Genomic DNA, 23,263 nt, shown 5'->3' with positions numbered 1-23,263 from the left:
ACACAAAGGGGGAGGCCCGGGCAGCTCATGTCGCTGTCCATCCGCAGTTAGGGTTGCCACCTCATCCCTTTAATTTTGGACACATATTAATTACACAGGTTCTGTGGCTGATTAAAACCAGGTGAAATGGAGTCCTGAAGTCAGCCAGCCACAGAACCTGTGTAATTAATGTGTCCAGAATTAAAGGGATGAGGTGGCAACCCTGCCCGCAGTGCGCTATTGAAAATGTCCCTTCCAAGATGGTCGCGGCCACAGAGGAAACAGTTATTAAAGATACTAGAGGAGGCCTCATAACCGTCTACTCTGAGGTAGCAGACATTTTTTTGGGGGGGTCATTCTCAGTAGTTTGAAAGCAGGTAGGCTCTAACAGCACTGCGGCCACCGCCTGGACATTAGAGTACTTACATATAGGTGAGGAGAGAGGCCACCGTCTCTGTCCTTGCAGCAGCGCGATCTGCCCCCAGCTCCAGCCAACACAGACAGCATGATCAGGTCAGCAAGACAGAGGAGCTCAGAGTGCAGAGACACCCTGCCCCCGCTCACTGGCTGCCCCAACAGAAGGCCGGCACCCTACTGTGGTAATGGCACTACTGTATTTTCTCCTACATCTGTGTGGTGTGTGAGAGTGTGTGTACAGTGTGATGCTGTGTGACAGGGACACCACTGGTTTGCCAGGAGTGGGGCCCGGTGATATAAGAGGCCGGGCAGGTGAGCAGAGCAGCATCGTGCTGCAGGTGAGATGCTGGGCGGGAGGTGATGGAGTCGCTGTCCTTCTCGCTGCTCTCGTTGGCCGTGCTATGTGTTCCGGGAGCCTCCTCCTCAGCCACAGTCTGCTGCCCCTGCTCCAGCCCACTCACATCTTCGCTCTCTGCTGATGTCCAGAGCCCGTTCCTGCCCGTGGTGCTGCTGCTGCTGCTGGGGGAAGACGACGGCTGCCGAGCCAGTGTCTGGTCATCCTACGGAGCTCGGACGAGGTGGGCTACATCCCGGAGTGGGAGCCGGAGCCAGACGGACACCTCTAACCTGGTCGGCATTACGGCTAAATTTCCTGCCAACGGACCACTGGTCAGGGGCTGCAAAAGGATGCGGTAGGGGCCTCAAGTTTAACACCACTGTGTATAGTTATTAGCGACAGAAGGGGTGGGGGTAGGAGACAGGAACAGTCAGGAGATGCAGGGTTTCAAAAAGAGGGGAAGCTGCAAGTGAAAGGAATTAAAACAGGTAATTGACAAATGCCGCCAACAGCGCCACCTACCTTGCAGCGCTATGTGCGGTGCCCCCGCTGCACACACCTAGTTACTGTTACAGCCCTGAGGGAGAGGGGGTGTTATAATATAAATACTGTATGTGCAGTTCTTATTATTTCATCACCATCTTGCTGTGGCTATGAATTTGCTTGTTATCTGTAGGACAACAGTAAAGGCTTTTGCTTCAGAAGCTAGAGGAAGCAGAGCTATTAGACTACAGCACCAGAATGACTTCAGGAAAGAATGATTTGTTCGGAGGTTTCAGCATTTGGGGCTGCACAGGTGACTGTGGGGAGTGGGGCTGCCCTCTGCTGCCCTGGCTGTGTAGTGTAGTGTTAGTAAGTGGAGTGTGAAGCTGTGGTCATAGACACACCCTAGTTCTAAGAGGAGTCTCATTGCTGCTCCAGCTGTTGGAGGGAGTGAGGACTTTCCTCAGACGCCGGGACTCTGTGCAGGCATGTAACCTGGAGAGAGACACAGCAGCACACACAGACAGCTGCAGTCACACAGGGACAGCGCCAGCTCCACATTTACATGCTGCTTCTTATATAATAAGGTACAATTTAGATTACACCCTTGCAATGCAGACTCCACACCAACACTGGTACACAGCAGCACACTAGTGACAAGCACAGTAACACTACTAGATACAGTCACACAGCCCTTCTTTACAGTGCCCCCCTATAGACATACTGTACACAGCTTCATACACACATATAAACATAGACTGGACGCAAGGCATGGTGTGACCTACAGCAACAGGGGACGTCAATCCAGCCAGGTTAGTTGTTCATTGATAGTTTTACTTGTTTCAGGAATAGTTGCTTCTAATGATCATGCCGTATATACACTGCACCGTATAACAGAGGTTCCCAAACTCGGTCCTCAAGATATCTAACAGTTCAGGTTTTGAGGATACTCCTGGCTGAGCACAGATGGTTAAATCAAAGTAATTAAGATACTAATTAAGTCACCTGTACCCAAAAGCTTGAAACCTGGACAGTGTGCCTTGATGAGTTTGGGAAACTGCGCTGGATAATCTGCAGTAAAGCAGGACTAATATTAATACATAGCGAGACTGTGATACATGCCTCGAATATTCATCTTGTCCCTATTTGATAGATGATGTTTTATTTATATGTTTGAGCTGCAGCTGGAGCTGATATTGGGGTAAACTAATTATTTGTGACACTTTGATGCTTTATATAGAAAGACTTCAGTCTGTACCCGGGCTCCCTTGTTTTGTTTAAAACTAGTAGATTATTTTAATTGTATTTTAATGTTTTTGTATTTTTTTTTTATGTATTTGTTTTATTATTTGTAATTTGAAGTAAATTATAACTAATATTATTACCATGGCAGTTTTTTGTTCTTGGGTTGTTTTATTTATTGCTCCATGTTAAACACATCATTCACACTGAAATGCTAGTAATCGTTCTAACATGTGGCTGTAATAACATTGCTTTATAAGTGTGAGCTTTATTTGTGTGAGTCATTATTTCTGTTTTCGTCCTACTCCACATACTTTATAATGGATGTGTGAGTATCATTTTGTCCTGTTGTCCCATTCAGGGGTAAACTAGTGTAGTGGTCTACTAAGTATTACAACTTGATTATAGCTTCTGTGATGGGCATTCGGACATGAAGTCCCAGGTTGGCATTCCTGCATGAAGACCACAACAGCACCCTGATACCGTATTTTATAAAATCAGATTGCCCATAAATCACTTACTGTATAATGGATCATGGACTTTCTTATTGGATACAACAATTCAGACAGGTTTATCTAACAGATAGCTATTCACATTTTCGTTTTAAAATTATATTTTAACTTGGCATATTTTGTAAGTAGAGTTTCCTCTTGTATTAAATTTGGGTGTGAATGTATATTGTTAGAATAAATGGGATGATTGTAAACTGCGACAGGCCATTGTGTATTGATACTAAACGTAATTTAACTGAACTTCCCCTTTGTACAATGGAATTATATAATAGGTGACATAAGCAGTACTTGCAATTTTATATTGATCTTTCACTGTCTGCCAACTTGAATGTGCCAGCTTTGACACGGCCATTTGCAGCCTTTACTAAATAGATTGCTTTATATTTTTAGCTTCCCTCTGTGCTTTTCGGCTGTAACATTACTATGGGGGGGTATTCCACTTTTTGCTATTTTTTGGGGGTGAATGAGGATTCGCCCTATACAATAGCAGGGAAGTTTTTTCCACCTAGGTGAAACATTCGGCAGGAGCAAGAAACATGTGGATCGGCAAATCCACATATTTTCACACCTGTGCTGATGAAAACGTGTGACGTTTTTGCCGATTTTTGAGGCATTTTTTGCCAGTGCCTTTTGACTTAAAAAAAACAAAAAACAAAACAAAAAAACAGCCCACAGTTGAATACTCCGGGGTAAATTTGATGGCTATGAAATTACCTTAGCTAATTGAATGCCTCCCTTTATAGTAAACATTTGTTAAATCTCAATTTATCATGCTCCAAAAAGCTTAGCTTTTCAGATCTTGAGCCCTGTAGTCATCTAGGTGGCATTAGCCATTATAGCCTATAGGCTACACACTCGCAATTTTTAGAGGGATCGATCCAAAGCCGTGCGTGTGCCATAATCAAGTCGGGTCCGAATCCAGGAGTAAAATAATAACATACTTTATACTCTGCAGCAGAACGGTTTCTGGAGCCTTTATTGTCAAGAGACCCGTAATAAATTGTCCCCATAAATTATTTCTTTACTACTGTAGCACGTTCGTTATCAAGACAAAAATGTCAGGCATTATAAGTAGGCCCCTATATGTGCAGTCTTGTTCATTGTAATTGGTATGAGCGGGTGTAGTATGTTATGCCGGTGGCCAGCATACCGGTGCTGGAATCCCGACTGTCGGGATACCGACAGCTGGGCGAGTGCAAATGAGCCCCTTGCGGGCTCACTGCGCTCGCCACGCTGCGGGCTACGCGCCGCCACTATTCTCCCTCAAGGGGGGTTGTGGACCCCCAATAGAGAGAAAAGCTGTTGGTATGCCGGCGGTCGGGATTCCGGCGCCGGTATGCTGGTCGTCGGGAGCCCGGCCACCGGCAAACTGAAGACCACCCGGTATGAGCAACAACACAACTCTGGATACAGTTGTTTCCAATGTGAACAGTAGAGTTGTAGCTACCTCCGGAGTGAGCCTAAAAAACACCGGCTGATGGTAGTAATACACATCTAACTGGAAAAAGAAGGAAATGTGTAAATATAAGTAACTGAACTAAAATGCACGATGACATTGTCCTGCTACAGAACCAGGACGTTGGTAAATGGGAGAGATCAGCAGGTACCCTGGAAAGGGAGGACGTATTAAAGATCACTTCTCCCACAGGTCCCCAACTTTCTAACAATGGGCCTAATTCAGACCTGATTGCTAGCAGGTGATTTTTGCACTGCTGCGATCAGATAGTTGCTGCCTACAGGAGGAGTGTATTTTATCTGTGCAAGTGTGCGAACGCATGTGTAGCAGAGCTGTACAAACAGATCTTGGGGGTCATTCCGAGTTGGTCGTAGCTGTGCTAAATTTAGCGCAGCTACGATCAGGCACTCAGACATGCGGGGGGACGCCCAGCACAGGGCTAGTCCGCCCTGCATGTCAGTTCCGGCCTCCCCCCCGCAGAAATGCAAAAGCATCGCACAGCGGCGATGCTTTTGCATCTCAGGAGTTACTCCCGGCCAGCGCAGCTCCTGCGGCTGGCCGGGAGAACCTCTTCACTGCCCCGGGTCGCAGCGGCTGCGTGTGACGTCACACACTGCTGCGGCCCACCCCCCCAATGGTCCGGCCACGCCTGCGTTGGCCGGACCGCGCCCCCTAAACGGTGGCTTAACGCCGCCGCCCATCAACCGCCTCTGCCTCAGAGGCGATCGCTAGGCAACGACGGCTGGCATGCGTCGGCGCACTGCGGCACTGGCGCATGCGCAGTTCGGACCCGATCGCTGCACTGCGATAAACTGCAGCGAGAGATCGGGTCGGAATGTTCCCCCTTGTGCAGTCTCTGAGTAGCCCAGGATTTACTCAGCCGCTGCGATCACTTCAGCCTGTTCAGGACCGGAATTGACGTCAAGAACCCTCCCTGCAAACGATTGAACACGCCTGCGTTTTTCCAACCACTCCCAGAAAATGGTCAGTTGCCACCCAAAAAACGGCTTCTTCCTGTCAATCTCCTTGCGATTGGCCGTGCGAATGGATTCTTTGCACAAACACATCGCTGAGCAATGTGCCTGCGCACTTTGGTGCATGCGCAGTTTAGACCTGATCGCAGGCTGTACGAAAACGCAGCCTAGCGATGAGGTCTGAATTGCCCCCATTGTTCTTTGCCCTTCTCAGGCCGTGGGTACACGGCTGAACACTTCACTGTACAGTAAAGTAACCTAACACTGCTAAATACTGTATACTTAGCATGAGCTGCAATGCACCTGGATCCCTCTCCATCTGCCTATGGCCGCACACAGAGGCGGATTGGGATCGAACACCAGCCCGGGATATTTATGGAAGCAGCCGTAATGGGGGTGGAGTCTGAGGGGGAGGGGTCTATCAAGAGGGCGTGGTCACTCCTGAGAGGTCCTGATTCTGAGATAGACACAGTTGGGGCCTCCTTTGCTTTACGTTATGCTAATGTTTACCTGTGCCTTTATGCATATGCTGCTACAGTGCCCTTCCCTGATGTACATCTGTACGTCTGAATATACAAGGACTGATATGGCCACTTTCTGCTGACACTGCAGTCATGCCTTTAATCTACTTCTGATTTTGTAGATTTTTCTACAAACCCCTTTTCATTCTTCAAACCAATTCATTCTACCAACCCCTTTTTTTAACCTTCTATGTTTCAAAGTACAGGGAGAGGGAGCACACACTACATACAGCACAGCATAGGAAGGGAGCACACACTACATACAGTACAGCACAGTACAGGGAGGGGGAGCACACACTACATACAGCACAGTATAGGAAGGGAGCATACACTACATACAGTACAGCACAGTACAGGGAGGGGGAGCACACACTACATACAGTACAGGAAGGGGGAGCACACACTACATACAGCACAGTATAGGAAGGGAGCATACACTACATACAGTACAGTACAGGGAGGGGGAGCACACACTACATACAGCACAGTATAGGAAGGGAGCATACACTACATACAGTACAGGGAGGGGGAGCACACACTACATACAGCACAGTATAGGAAGGGAGCACACACTACATACAGTACAGGGAGGGGGAGCACACACTATATACAGCACAGCATAGGAAGAGAGCACACACTACATACAGTACAGGAAGGGGGAGCACACACTACATACAGTACAGTACAGGGAGGGGGAGCACACACTACATACAGCACAGTATAGGAAGGGAGCATACACTACATACAGTACAGGGAGGGGGAGCACACACTACATACAGCACAGTATAGGAAGGGAGCACACACTACATACAGTACAGGGAGGGGGAGCACACACTATATACAGCACAGCATAGGAAGAGAGCACACACTACATACAGCACAGTATATGAAGGGAGCATACACTACATACAGTACAGAAAGGGGGAGCACACACTACATACAGCACAGTATAGGAAGGGAGCATACACTACATACAGTACAGGGAGGGGGAGCACACACTATATACAGCACAGCATAGGAAGAGTGCACACACTACATACAGGGAGGGGGAGCACACACTACATACAGCACAGTATAGGAAGGGAGCACACACTACATACAGTACAGGGAGGGAGAGCACACACTATATACAACACAGCATAGGAAGAGAGCACACACTACATACAGTACAGGAAGGGGGAGCACACACTACATACAGCACAGTATAGGAAGGGAGCATACACTACATACAGTACAGTACAGGGAGGGGGAGCACACACTACATACAGCACAGTATAGGAAGGGAGCACACACTACATACAGTACAGGGAGGGGGAGCACACACTATATACAGCACAGCATAGGAAGAGAGCACACACTACATACAGTACAGGGAGGGGGAGCACACACTATATACAGCACAGCATAGGAAGAGAGCACACACTACATACAGTACAGGAAGGGGGAGCACACACTACATACAGCACAGTATAGGAAGGGAGCATACACTACATACAGTACAGGGAGGGGGAGCACACTCTATATACAGCACAGCATAGGAAGAGAGCACACACTACATACAGTACAGGAAGGGGGAGCACACACTACATACAGCACAGTATAGGAAGGGAGCATACACTACATACAGTACAGTACAGGGAGGGGGAGCACACACTACATACAGCACAGTATAGGAAGGGAGCACACACTACATACAGTACAGGGAGGGGGAGCACACACTATATACAGCACAGCATAACAAGAGAGCACACACTACATACAGCACAGTATAGGAAGGGAGCATACACTACATACAGTACAGGAAGGGGGAGCACACACTACATACAGCACAGTATAGGAAGGGAGCATACACTACATACAGTACAGGGAGGGGGAGCACACACTATATACAGCATAGAAAGAGAGCACACACTACATACAGTACAGGGAGGGGGAGCACACACTACATACAGCACAGTATAGGAAGGGAGCACACACTACATACAGTACAGGGAGGGAGAGCATACACTATATACAGCACAGCATAGGAAGAGAGCACACACTACATACAGTACAGGAAGGGGGAGCACACACTACATACAGCACAATATAGGAAGGGAGCATACACTACATACAGTACAGGGAGGGGGAGCACACACTACATACAGCACAGTATAGGAAGGGAGCACACACTACATACAGTACAGGGAGGGGGAGCACACACTATATACAGCACAGCATAGGAAGAGAGCACACACTACATACAGTACAGTACCGGGAGGGGGTGCACACACTACATACAGCACAGTATAGGAAGGGAGCATACACTACATACAGTACAGGGAGGGGGAGCACACACTATATACAGCACAGCATAGGAAGAGAGCACACACTACATACAGTACAGGAAGGGGGAGCACACACTACATACAGCACAGTATAGGAAGGGAGCATACACTACATACAGTACAGTACAGGGAGGGGGAGCACACACTATATACAGCACAGCATAGGAAGAGAGCACACACTACATACAGTACAGTACCGGGAGGGGGTGCACACACTACATACAGCACAGTATAGGAAGGGAGCATACACTACATACAGTACAGGGAGGGGGAGCACACACTACATACAGCACAGTATAGGAAGGGAGCACACACTACATACAGTACAGGGAGGGGGAGCACACACTATATACAGCACAGCATAGGAAGAGAGCACACACTACATACAGTACATGGAGGGGGAGCACACACTATATACAGCACAGCATAGGAAGAGAGCACACACTACATACAGTACAGGAAGGGGGAGCACACACTACATACAGCACAGTATAGGAAGGGAGCATACACTACATACAGTACAGGGAGGGGGAGCACACACTATATACAGCACAGCATAGGAAGAGAGCACACACTACATACAGTACAGGAAGGGGGAGCACACACTACATACAGCACAGTATAGGAAGGGAGCATACACTACATACAGTACAGTACAGTACAGGGAGGGGGAGCACACACTATATACAGCACAGCATAGGAAGAGAGCACACACTACATACAGTACAGTACCGGGAGGGGGTGCACACACTACATACAGCACAGTATAGGAAGGGAGCATACACTACATACAGTACAGGGAGGGGGAGCACACACTACATACAGCACAGTATAGGAAGGGAGCACACACTACATACAGTACAGGGAGGGGGAGCACACACTATATACAGCACAGCATAGGAAGAGAGCACACACTACATACAGTACATGGAGGGGGAGCACACACTATATACAGCACAGCATAGGAAGAGAGCACACACTACATACAGTACAGGAAGGGGGAGCACACACTACATACAGCACAGTATAGGAAGGGAGCATACACTACATACATTACAGGGAGGGGGAGCACACACTATATACAGCACAGCATAGGAAGAGAGCACACACTACATACAGTACAGGAAGGGGGAGCACACACTACATACAGCACAGTATAGGAAGGGAGCATACACTACATACAGTACAGTACAGGGAGGGGGAGCACACACTACATACAGCACAGTATAGGAAGGGAGCACACACTACATACAGTACAGGGAGGGGGAGCACACACTATATACAGCACAGCATAGGAAGAGAGCACACACTACATACAGTACAGGAAGGGGGAGCACACACTACATACAGCACAGTATAGGAAGGGAGCATACACTACATACAGTACAGTACAGGGAGGGGGAGCACACACTATATACAGCACAGTATAGGAAGGGAGCACACACTACATACAGTACAGGGAGGGGGAGCACACACTATATACAGCACAGCATAGGAAGAGAGCACACACTACATACAGTACAGGAAGGGGGAGCACACACTACATACAGCACAGTATAGGAAGGGAGCATACACTACATACAGTACAGGGAGGGGGAGCACACACTACATACAGCACAGTATAGGAAGGGAGCACACACTACATACAGTACAGGGAGGGGGAGCACACACTATATACAGCACAGCATAGGAAGAGAGCACACACTACATACAGTACAGGAAGGGGGAGCACACACTACATACAGCACAGTATAGGAAGGGAGCATACAGTACAGCACAGTACAGGGAGGGGGAGCACACACTACATACAGCACAGTATAGGAAGGGAGCACACACTACATACAGTACAGGGAGGGGGAGCACACACTATATACAGCACAGTATAGGAAGAGAGCACACACTACATACAGTACAGGAAGGGGGAGCACACACTACATACAGCACAGTACAGGAAGGGGGAGCACACACTATATACAGCACAGTACAGGGAGGGAGCACACACAGATAGTGAAACACAGACAGGGGAACAGCGCAACGGAATCTGTCCCATTGGCCAATCCGCCCCTGATTACATACATAGCCATCACATCACATTACATACATAGCGACCACATTAGTACAGGAATACCACCACATTACAAGAATAACACCACATTACATGTATAGCAGCGCACTACACGTATAGCACTGCATAACACAAATAGCACCGCAGTATACAAATAGCACCGCATTACATACGTAGTCACCGCATTACATAAATCTGCTCATCATCGTGGACAGACCTTGGATAGCTATAGGGCTGAAGGACTTTGCATTAGAGATCGTCCCAGGGCTGTCTGTGAGTGCTGCCTGATCAGCTGCCATCCTGAGAACAAAGTACGTCCTTCTCCTGTCCAGTCCCCAAACCATACACTGTGACCGATGACGCCCTAACCCAGGCTTTCCCAACCACGGTCCTCAAGGCACACTAACAGTGCATGTTTTAGTGATATCCAGGTTTCAGCACAGGTGACTTAATTAGGTAGCTCAGTTATTCTGATTTAACCATCTGTGCTGCAGCCTGGATATCACTAAAACCTGCACTGTTGGTGTGCCTCGAGGACCGTGGTTGGGAAAGCCTGCCCTAACCCTTACACCATCATGATAATGTAAATAATGTAATTAAAAATAACCTCTCTGACGGGTCCCCTTCAGTGCTCAGTTGCCGCTCTGGCCAGTTCAGTGAGAGTGCAGGAGCTAGGGTCGCAGTGGGTGTAGTGAACCCGGCTCTGACCATCGCTATGCTGCTGTTCCCGGGCTCGTTGAAGAGACCTTTGGCCGGGGCCAGAGAGAGGATGCTGCTGGGCTGGTTAACTTTCTCCAGGTCCCCTGTTGGTTGAATAGCTTCATCACTTTTCACGGCTAGCAGCACCTGGAAGTGCCTGCTATCCTAACTTCCGGATTGCATTCCAATGAACCGCAAGTACTGGAAGCAGTGTGAGCCAGACTGAGTGTGAATCGGCCTGGCTGAGGGGGATATGGGACCAGCCCATCGAAATCTGTCACGGTGTCCTGGTGGGCCAATCCGCCCCTGGTCGCACATGTACGGAGCACCCAAACAAGGAAGCAGAGTGATATTGTAAGCCAGGGGTATTCAACTTTGGGTCATCCAGCTGTTGTGAAACTACATATCTACTCAAGTAGTAGTGAAAAGACTCGCGGGGAAAGCTGATTTACAGGTGAATAACTCAGCAGCCGAGGCAAATTGAAAACGTAATTATCAGGGGCCGTTCAGCCCCCGATAATTAGTACGATGAATATGCCATTAGTTTTTAAACCAAATTCTGATTCCTCCATTGTTGTAGAATACCCCATTAAGTATAAACGTATTTATTAAAGTATAGCATTTTCATATTTTCGAGTCACAAACCAATCTTCTTTGCCATGAGTCACTCAGAGCTTGTGTGGCCACCACCCAACATACTATTCTCATATGTCTACATAATGCATTGATTTGTAATTGTTTTATTGTGAACCTCAGTGCAGGAAACCAGAGGCCGCTTCTTTTTTCTGTTTGAAACAGAACTGTGTTGTTTCCATGGCAATGAAAAGTTAATAGGCCGTGTGCTGTTCACTGAAGATATGCTGTAATTGGTGCCTGTAAGTCTCTGCTAAAGTTTACGGTTTATTTATTTTTTTTCTTTTCAGGTAATTGTAGCCAACTGTCCCTAATTTCCCCTTGTAGGCTGACTGTAGGCTATATATATGTAAATGTCTCTATCAGGGCTTGTCAAATCATCAACCAGGTTGCTGCAAAGTAAAAAATGATTCAAAGTAAAAATGCTTTCAAAAATAGAAGCGTGAATAGTTTTTTGTTTATCAATTAACAAGATGCAAAATGAATGAATAGAAGAAAGATCTAAATCAAATCAATCTTTGGTGTGGCCACCCTTTGCCTTCAAGACAACACAAGTTCTACTAGGTACACTTGCACACAGTTTTTGAAGGAACTCAGCAGAGGTTGTTCCAAATGTCTTGGAGAAATAACCACCGATTTTCTGTGGACTTAGATTTTCTCAAGTCCTTCTGTATCTTCATGTAATCCCAGACAGACTCGACGATATTAAGATTAGAGCTCTGTGGGGGCCATATCATCCCTTTCATGATTCCTTGTTCTTCTTTACGTTGATGAGTTTTTAATGACATTGGCTGTATGTTTGGGGTCGTTGTCCCTGATTGTATTGCATGATGTAGAAGTACCTGCCTGTATTTCTTGCTGACTTCTTTGGTGTCCAGTTCTATGCCTTGACATTTCACAAGAACTTTAGCTGTAAATTGTAATCTCTGATAGACAGTCAGATTGTGCCTACTCTACCTATGCACTGCATATCCAGAAACTTATTGCATATATATATATATATATATATATATATATATCTTATCGGGTGCATCGACATGTGTGGATGGCCGACCCACTGACTGACTCATTATGCAGCTGCTGGAACCGCCGACAATGATATTCAGTATGTACTGGACTATTTATCTTTTATGCTTTTTTTTTCAATATGCCATATCTGATATGCTTGGTGACTGTTTTGTTACTTGGTTACACTCTCCTGAAGCGTAGCGAGACCCCCTGCCCGCCGGGATCCCAACAGCTGGCGTATCATACTGAATTTGTGTGTTTTATTATATTTGTGTCAACGGTGTAAATTCACTAAAAATAAAGCAAACTGTCGAGTATTGTAAAACGTTTGCAGCACAGATTTAATCAGTTACTACTGCTAATATAGGTTTATAAAATAAAACATTTGTGTTTCCAACACGCTATATTTTCAAGCTGCGTGTCTGTTGCTTTTCTTTGGCTCATTATCAGAGGCTCGGAGACACAGGGATGTGCCAGATTTCACAAAGTGACTGGCTTCTCCATCCTATTGGAATCTGTTTCATGAACTTCAGTCTTGCTGCCATCAAAGCACTTTTTTTCAAACCTAATATTTTTCTGTATAATATTGTGAATATACTCATAGTCATTTCTTATCATACATTGTCCTGGAGGATGAGTCTGCTGCTGAGAGAGTGAACTGTAATACCACTGACCAATGTTTTTGGAGAAGTACTGTATGGGAGTTTCTGTTTGTATAACTGAAGCATTACATTATATAAGTAGAGACACAATGTACTTTTGTTACATTGGGAATAAGAATGTGCCATAAAATGGCATAAGTTGGAGCATGCTCAGTGCAACTCTACATACTGTAAGATACTCCCTGCATAGTGACCTAGTTGAACTTTGCATCTGGAGGAGAACAAGATTAAGGCGAGTACCGAGTTGGAAAACAGGACGTTACTGTGCATAGTGGTGATTAGGGAGAAGGAGAAAGCAACAAGGGAAATAATGCATGCCATCTGATAAAAAGAAGGTACATGAAGACATGCTGGGAATATCATTACAAGAACCTAGCTGATATACTCAGCTCAGTTAATGTTCTAGATCGAACTGATAAAAAGTCTACCTAGTTAATTACACAGACCATTATTAATTATGTTCTATGGACAAATGGGAATAACTGTTGAACATCTAACAGAGAAGGAGACTGTCTTGGCACCTTCCCAGTGTCTTGTAGCTCTAAGTTTCTTATACTGTACATTGTGCTGTATTTTGGATATCAGGTCAGGGAGCAGAGTCGAATAAACTGTAGAGACTTAGGGGGTCATTCCAACCCGTTCGCACGCTGTGGTTCATCGCAGCAGTTCAAACTGGTCGGAACTGCGCATGCGCAGCGGCCACATTGCACAGGCGCGTCGTTGCCCGCAGTGACGCCGCGTACGAATAAAGCGGTCGCAGCTGTGATCGCAACAAGATTGACAGGAGGAAGGCGTTCCGGGGCATCAACTCGCCAATTTACGGGCGTGGAGCAGCGAACGCAGGCGTGTCCAAGCGTTTGGAGGGCGAATGTCTGACGTCCATTCCGGGACCTTCATCGCTGGATCCATTGCACAGGGTAAGTAACTGCAGGGCTAGTCTTGTTTTACAAAAAGTTGCTACGTGCGATCAACTCGGACTGACCCCCCTTAATTTCAGGCTCTTTTGGGTGGGGTTCTTGGATCAAATTGATTTAAAGGTTTTTAGGTCACAAAAGTACAATTTAAAAAAAATTACTCCTATAAGATTACTATGGAATTCTATATGTTAGATCGCTATTGTAAGAGGAAATAAAGCTGATTGAAGTAATTCCATATGGTCAGTGATAATTTAGTTGAGTTACTTTAAAGGCCATGTCTACTTAAAGAATAGGACATTACAGATAACATAGCAAATAAGTAGAGATGCTTTTGTAGGAAAACCATTTTAACTGAAAACATCCTCTTCACCCAAAGTATTGAGTATTATTCCTGCTTGGATTGAGGAGTCTCCATAGTTAAACCCATAGACAAAGGATTCTTAAGCATGTGCAATATTATTCTCATAAAATGATTTACAAATGAGTGTAATATTTCATCTATAACTGTTGCTTGGTGTCTATGACACGTGCTGGAGATGTCAAAAGGTGAGAGATTCTGTTCTCTGAACTTCCTGGGGATCCTCTTATATTGGAATTTTTTTTGGAGACGGGTTCGAAAGGGCTCAGAGCATAGTAAGATCTGGCTTTTATGGGAGCCTCATTGCCAGTGGGAAATGGGCAACCAAATGCAGTCACTGACCATATGTAAAATAGTTTAGAAGTGCCTTAACATTCCATGTGTTGGAGTAACTCTGCCATTATAAGTGCATAACACTTGGTAATGGAGAAGCATATGTTTTTTCCTACTTCTACTAGGCTACAGCGTTCTTCCAACATACAATATTTGAAGAGGAACTATAACTTTTGTTTTGTTCATAGTTTATTTACCAACTATTAGTGTGGATTTTCAAATCCAATCACCAAAAAGATTCTGGAGAATTGACTTAGCTGAAAAAACTATATTGTGTTAATATAACTTAAAAGCCCCCGTATACAGTGGATATAAAAGTCTACATACCTGTATTGAAAAGATGTAGAGGTAGAGCCTAAAATCAGCGTAAATCAAGCTGGACCTTTTTCTACCTCTAATGTCGCCTTGAATCTACCACAATTAAAGTGAACACCAAATAAACAATTTAAAGGAAAAACAAGTGAAATATAAAACCAGTAATACCCTGGCTGCATAAGTGTGCTGTACACTTTTATAATGGGGCTTCAGCCTGTTCAGAGTCACAGTCAAAATCCTGTTCATACTGTAGACAATAAGCATACTCCTGGCAGTAATAGAAGTGGTTGTGATCTTCCAAACAAAAATAAGGGGCCAAATGTAGTAGAGCGTTTCACAAAGTGACAGATTTGGTACGGTTTTTAGTTTGTTTTCTTTTGTTTGTTTTTTAAAGGTGTCAATCATTTACACTGCAAAACCAGGTTGATCTTGCCGTGTAAATGATTGCCACTTTGAAGAAATTGCAAAACCTTACCAAATCTCTCACTTTTTGCAACTCTCACTTTATTACATTTGTCCCATGCTGTTCCTGTAGGATTTCTAAAAGTTGTCTTGGTTGCATCCTACCAAAATAGTCATGCCCCCCCCCCCGCCTGCATGTGAAAAGATTCTCCCTTATTTCTCTTATGTCCTAGAGAATACTGGGGTCCATTTAGTACCAAGGGGTATAGACTGGTTCACTAGGAGCCATGGGCACTTTAGGAATTTGATAGTGTGGGCTGGCTCTTCCCTCTGTGCCCCTCCTACCAGACTTAGAAAATGTGCCCGGAGGAGCTGGTCACGCTGAAGGCAGCTCCTGACGAGATTTCTGCATTTATTTTCTATTTTGTTATTTTCAGGCAGGGCTGGTTAGCACCACCCTGCCTGCTTCATGGGACTTAGGGGGGAAAACGGCCCAACCTCTTGAAGGGTTAATGGTCCCGTTCTCCACTGACAGGACACTGAGCTCCTGAGGGAACTATTCGCAAGCCCCACCACGGCGAGCGTACATTCCCGCAGCACGCCGCCACCCTTAACAGAGACTGAAGAATGAAGAGTGGTGAGTACTGAGCCAGCGTCCCGGTTAGTGGGGCACCGGCCATTATGGCGGCACGAGGGTACGGAGATGCATGGCTTCTAAATAAGGTGGAATGCGTCTCCAGACACAGTACACAACTGCGTCTCAGTACACTGTACACAGTACCCAAACACACAAACACAGCCTTAAAACTGTTCTGCTCCACTTTAAGCACATAAATGACCTCAGCCAGTATAAAAAAAAGCGGGAAGACCGCGTGCCATTGAGGGGGTGGGGCTTCACTATGAGAGGATCCAGCAGCTCACCAGCGCCATTTTCCCTCTGCAGTGGACATAGACGCTGACTGACAGGGACGCGCAGCTCCTCCGGTGTGACTCCAAATTACCTCAGCGGTACCAGGGGTCATAGCAGCGGGGGGGGGGGGGGGGGGAGCGACTATTAGTGTACTAAGTCCCTTATCATTAGCGGTAAGGGCGCGGTGGGGGCTGGCTCCAAACAACTGTCTCCCTGAAGAGCTCTTTGTGGGTTACTTGTGCTTAACCTTTTCGTGTGTGTGTGTGTGTGTGTGTGTGTACTGTCACATTTACATTATGGGGGTCATTCCGACCCGTTCGCATGCTGATGTTTGTTGCAGCGGTGCGAACGGGTCGGGTCTGCACCTGTGCGGCGTCTGCAATGCGCATGCGCATCGTTGCCCAGTGATGGCCGTCGCCGGGCAACGACCAGAAGAACAAAGAAAGCGATCGCTGGAGAGATCGCAAGAAGATTGACAGCAGGAAGGCGTTCCGGGGTGGCAACTCACCGTTTTCTGGGAGTGGTGAGACCAACGCAGGCTTGTCCAGGCGTTTGGAGGGCGGATGTCTGACGTCAATTCCGGGACCTGCATCGCTTGATTGATCGCTCAGGGTAAGTTACTCTTACCATGGTCTTCTTTTACAGGAAACTTTTTTTGCATAGCAGGGCTGCACAAGTGTTCTCAGCCCTGCTATGCAGAACTACACTCCCCCATAGGTGGCATCTAGTTGATCGCACGGGCAGCAAAAGGTTGTTACGTGCAAACAACTCGGAATGACCCCCTATGTCAGGCAAAGAGTGTGTTTCTTGTACAGCGGAGTGTTCCTCTTCACCATTGGGCTCACTACTGGGTACTCAGGGTTCACAGAATAGCGGCGCTGAACCGGAGTGGGTTAATTCTCTTAAAGGAATGATCTCCACTCTTTCTACAAAATTGTCCCGCAATGAGAGAGAGACGTAATACTTAAAACAGACTGTGGATGAGTTTATGAACAGAGACTCAGGCCCCAAAACAGCGTCTCAATCCCCTCCCATTTGTCCGCAAAAGCGATCTCTGGCCCATATCCTGCAGTCTGACTCTGACACGTCAGACATGGAGGAGGGTGAGGTGGATTTGGGAAAAGGGGGGGGATGCGGCTGTATCACAGGGAATAGAAGCTCTTATAGAGGATATCAGGGATGTTCTGCATTTTCGTGATAAGGTGTTAGAGGAGTGTGAGGAATCTTATTTTAATGTAAAAAAGAAGTCCTCAGTCACTTTTCCTGCGTCAAAGGAATTGAATACCCTGTTTGAAGAACCATGGGTTAATCCTTATAAGAAATTTCAGATCCCTAAAAGGTTGCTCTCATCTTTTCCTTTTCCCCTGGAGGATAGGAAAAAAATGGGAAAATCCACCGATAGTGGACGCATCAGTCTCTAGGCTGTCACATAAAATTGCATTGCCTGTTCCTGGTGCAGCCTCCCTGAAAGACACGGCTGATCGTAAAATTGAGACTACACTCAAATCACTGTACACAGCTGCTGTGGTGGCCCAAAGACCCACTATTGCATGTGTGTGGACCACAAAAGCTATTGCAAAATGGTCCAGTAACCTAATTGAGGAATTAGATTCCTTGTCTAGGGGGGATGTTTTACTCCTGCAGCATATACAGGACTCTGTGAACTTTACGGGGGAAGCCATAAAAGAAATAGGCTTGCTTCATGCATGCACCACCGCTATGGCAATGTCGGCACGCAGGGGCTTGTGGCTACGCCAGTAGACAGCTGACGCGGTCTCCAGGAAAGGTGTGGAAGGCCTACCATTCACAGGAGAGGCCTTATTTGGAGATGAACTAGACAAATGGATCTCCACAGCTACTAAGTTGCAATCCTTTCGGACGGCCAAGTTCAAGGGCAAATCCAGAGGAGCTTCTACGTCCTCCAGCGGCGCAAGAGGTAAACCATGCAAACCAGCAACTGCCAGTGCTCAGCAACAGAGCTCAGGCTCTGCTTCCTCAAATCCTTCAGCATGACGGTGGACCGCAGTGCCTGGAAGGCTGTCAGGTGGGAGCCCAACTACAATTCTTCAGTCAGATCTGGTCAAGTTCATGCTGGGATCCCTGGGTCATAGATATTATTTCCCATGGCAACAGACTGGAGTTCCAAGAGCTCCCACCTCACAGATTCTTCAAATCAGGCTTACCAGTTTCACAAGAAGCAAGTATAACTTCTGCAAAACAAGGGGTATTATTCCAACTTGTTTGTAATACCGAAACTGGTCGGTTCGGTAAGACCAATTTTGAACGTCAAGTCGTTGAACCCGTACTTACGAGTGTTCAAATTTAAGATGGAGTCTCTGAGAAGGGTAATCTCAGGTCTAGAGGAAGGGCAATTCCTAGTGTCTCTGGATATCAAGGATGCGTACCTTCACATTCCGATCTGGCCGCCTCATCAGGCTTAACTCTGGTTTGCACTGCAGGACTGTCACTACCCGTTCCAGGCCCAGCCATTTGGTCTCTCCACGGCACCGAGGGTGTTCACCAAGATGATGGCAGAGATGATTTTTACTCCGCAAACAGGGAGTGAACATAATTCCGTACCTGGACGATCTCCTGATAAAAGCACCGTCCAGGGAATGGTTGCTGGACAGCATTGGTCTCTCAACCAAACTCCTTCAGGATCACGGGTGGATTCTGAACTTTCCGAAATCTCACCTAGAGCCAATACGGAGACTCCGTGGGAATGACACTGGAGTTGCAAAAAGTGTTCCTTCCGTTGGAAAAGGCATTGGTAATCCAGTCGATGGTTCGTGATGTCCTGAAGCAAACCCGTGCATCTTTGCATTCGCATTCTGGGGAAAATGGTGGCCTCTTACGAGGCTCTCCAATACGTAAAAGGTTTCAAGCAAGACCCTTCCAGTTCGATCTGTTGGACAAATGGTCCAGATCGCATCTTTACATGCACCAGAGGATCCGTCTGTTGCCAAAAGCCAGGATCTTCCTTCTGTTGTGGCTACAGACTTTTCACCTCGTCGAAGGTCGGAGGTTCGGAATTGAGAACTGGATTCTGTTACCCACAGACGCAAGCCTCAGAGGTTTGGGAGCAGTCACTCAGGGGGTGCAGTTTCAAGGAAGATGGTCAAGTTAGGAAGTCATCCTTCCAATCGACGTTCTGAAACTCAGGGCCATATACAATGCCCTTCTGCAGGCCTCACATCTTCTTCAAGATTGAGCCATTCAGCAATGTCAGAGGCATCAAGAATTCTCCTCTGGGCAGAAAGAAACGCTGTGGCATTGTCAGCAGTCTTCATTCCGGGAGTAGAAAACTGGGTAGCAGACTTCCTCAGCAGACATGACCTGCACCCGGGGGAGTGGGGCCTTCACCCAGAAGTGTTCAGGTGCTTGACAAGTCAATGGGGTTATCCTCAGATCGACATGATGGCCTCTCGGTTCAACAAGAAGCTCAAGCAGTATTGTTCCAGGTCGAGAGACCCACGGGCGGTGGCGGGTAGACGCCCATACGACTCCATGGGTCTATCAGATGGTGTACGTGTTTCCTCCACTTCTTCTGATCCCAAGAACTCTAAAGAGAATAAAAAGGGAAAAGGTTCAAGCAATTCTCACACTGGCCAAGAAGGGCCTGGTATGCGGACCTTCTGGAGATGAACCTCGAAGATCCGTGGCCTCTACCTCTTTGCGAGGATCTTCTGCAAAAGGGCCCTTTCGTCTATCAGGACTTACCGCAGCTACGTTTGACGGCATGGAAGTTGAACGGCTGATTCTAGCCAGGAGAGGGATCTCTAACAAGGTTATCCCGACTATGATCCAAGCCAGGAAGGGGGTAACATCTAATTACCATCGTATTTGGAAGAAATACGTCTCTTGGTGTGAGAGCAGAAATGATTCTGCCGTGGAATTCCATCTGGGACATTTACTGCTTTTTCTCCAGGCAGGTGTGGATGTGGGCCTGCATCTGGGTTCCTTAAAAGTCCAGATTTCAGCCTTGTCCATTTTCTTTCAGAAACAATAGGCTTCTCTCCCTGAGGTCCAGACGTTCTTGAAAAGTGTTCTGCACATCCAACATCCCTTTGTGCCTCCCACGGCACCTTGGGATCTCAACGTGGTGCTGCAGTTCCTCCAATCGGACTGGTTTGAACCTTTACAGGAAGTGGACGTAAAATATCTTACGTGGAAGACCGTAACACTGTTAGCCTTGGCTTCAGCAAGACGTGTGTCGGAGTTGGGGGCTTTGTGTCATAAAAGTCCCTTTTTCATTTTCCATGAGGACAGAGCTGAACTCAGAACTCGTCAGCAATTTCTTCCTAAAGTGGTGTCTGCGTTTCACATCAACCAACCTATGGTGGTTCCCGTTGTCACCGACACCTCTGCTACTGCAAAGTCTTTGGATGTTGTGAGGGCTTTGAAGGTGTACAGCATGTGAAGAGAACAGCTCGTCACAGAAAAAACGGACTTCTTTATGATCTCAATAAGATTGGGTGTCCTGCTTCAAAGAAGACAATTGCACGCTGGATCAGACTTGCTGTCCAGCATGCTTATTCCACGGCAGGTTTGCCATGTCCAAAATCTGTACAGGCCCACTCTACTAGGTCGGTGGGTTCTTCCTGGGTGGCTGCCTGGGGTGTCTCGGCTTTACAGCTCTGCCGAGCAGCTACTTGGTCAAGTTCAAACACGTTTGCTAAGTTCTACAAGTACGATACTTTGGCCTCTGAGGACCTTCAGTTTGGTCAATCAGTTCTGCAGGAACCTCAGCACTCTCCCACTCGGTTTGGGAGCTTTGGTACATCCCCATGGTACTAAATGGACCCCAGTATCCTCTAGGATGTAAGAGAAAACAGGATTTTAATTACCTTCCAGTAAATCTTTTTCTCGTAGTCCGTAGAGGATACTGGGTGCCCGCCCAGTGCTTTATTCTTCCTGCAATGTTACTTGGTTAAGTAATGTTGGTTCAGCCGGTGATGTTCCTGTTTCAAGTTTGGTTAGCTTGGCTATCCTCTTGTGTGTGCTGGTTTGGAATCTTACCACTATCCTTATCTATCCTTCTCTCAAAGTATGTCCGTCTCCTCGGGCGCAGTTTCCTAGACTGAGTCTGGTAGGAGGGGCATAGAGGGAGGAGCCAGCCCATACTATCAAATCCCTTAAAATGCCCATGGCTCCTAGTGGACCCGTCTATACCCATGGTACTAAATGGACCCCAGTATCCTCTATGGACTACGAGAAAAGGATTTACCAGTAGGTAATTAAAATCCTATTTTTGCACGTGACTGGGCTATAGTGTATAGTGTGGAATGATGAAGCCAGTCACAGTATTATTTTGGTAGTTAGAGGAATCAAAAGTAAGAGGTGCGATAATTGTCTTTTATGGTTTCCAACTCTTGCCTTCTACACTGAACACAGAACTGACAGACTTGGCTGTTTTCTGGGTGTTACTGGCTCACTTGAATGGTCATGTAGTGGATTTAACTAGAAGGCTTATAGCTATAAACATAAATAATGTAACCCATGTAGTTGGCAGTGTAGTGTCATGGATAATTTATTTACAGAAGTTCTGTGTCCTCGAGGCCCAAGGGTGTCATCACTCTCAGTAACAGGGGTGTTGAGTTTGTGAAGATCTAAAGACTTTTTCAGTATAATTTATGCTAAATCTATTACAAGATCTGTTTACTTTCTGAATTCTATGTATATTACGTTGCAATGTGTTTGATCAAGGTCTCTCCCAGTCACTTTTGAGTGAATGTTAAATGTTTGGGAGGAAGTCAAAAATGTGATCCAACTTGTGCGAGCTTTCGGCCAAGCATAATAAACCATCCGCTTCCTTGTGCCATATTTTGGATGCATAAGCCAGAAGGACATATGTTTAGAGTTGTTCTTTAGTTTGTTCTATGTATTTACAAACGTTTCTGAATTGTGAGTTTGTAGTTCCAACAGTGGTTAAAAGGCACTTTTTATGCCGATTAGCAAAGTAATTGGTAATGCATATATTATTCTGCATAGGCCACGATTTGTTATATATGAGTAGGACACCTATATGTCATTTGCCTTATAATAGTGTCTTTACTATCCATTAAAATATCAGTAACGTTAAGATTTAAGAATAATTTCATTGATGTTGCACTTGCTGTACAAATTGTTCAGAAATGTATGTTATTTGTGATGGGAGGGAACTTTGCCATCTAGTATAAGTTGTCTGATGTACGTACCTGCCTCAACATTCATGAAAATATTGGTGTACTCTTTATACTCATTCTCTGGTGCACGCTTATTGTGCATTGTGTACTGTGCCTTGAGTGTGAAAATACTGTGGTCAAGCACTGCCTTCTTTATTGTTTAGAGTCCTCTGAATTAAATTAAATATTTTCAAATCATTGGTTCCAGTACATAGAACTGTCTAAGCATTATTGTTTTGTCTATACTTTGTAGTTCATTTAAATGTGTTGTATAGATTGCAAAAATGTTTGTCTTGCTATTATAGTAAATGTCATTAGGTGTTTGGACACCTACTGGAGCTCAGCTGTGTTTTTAGATCCCCCTTAGCCTGCCAATCATGTACAGCAAAGAAGTGTTACTTTTGGAAAGGCGCCATCTTCCATGCATAGTGATAGAACGCCAGTTGCATAATGTTTTTCCATGTAGTTAATTATCTCTGATTTGTCTGGTTGTAGTTGATCCTCGCTTGCCCTTGTTGTCAATAATAAATAGTCCCAATATAGACACCT

General features: G+C 46.1%; 1 protein-coding gene across 3 annotated transcripts in view; it reads left to right on the top strand.

Annotated features, from left to right (window-relative positions):
- Positions 1-740: 740 nt before the first annotated feature.
- ADGRG2 (adhesion G protein-coupled receptor G2) overlaps positions 741-23,263 on the top strand; it is a 267,587-nt gene continuing 245,064 nt past the window's right edge. For 2 of the 3 annotated variants that reach the window (XM_063955727.1, XM_063955726.1), the window contains exon 1: positions 741-1,088. In XM_063955727.1, the coding sequence (XP_063811797.1) occupies positions 757-1,088 (332 nt within the window). In that variant the 5' untranslated portion in view covers positions 741-756. Of the gene's footprint in view, positions 1,089-1,554; positions 2,029-23,263 lie in introns of those variants that run through there. The other variant, XM_063955728.1, reaches the window with a different exon arrangement.

This window comes from Pseudophryne corroboree, chromosome 2 (genome assembly GCF_028390025.1).
Source record: "Pseudophryne corroboree isolate aPseCor3 chromosome 2, aPseCor3.hap2, whole genome shotgun sequence".
NCBI lineage: Eukaryota > Metazoa > Chordata > Amphibia > Anura > Myobatrachidae > Pseudophryne > Pseudophryne corroboree.
The sequence above is the reverse complement of the archived record's forward strand: the minus strand, read 5'-3'. Positions and strand labels throughout refer to the sequence as shown.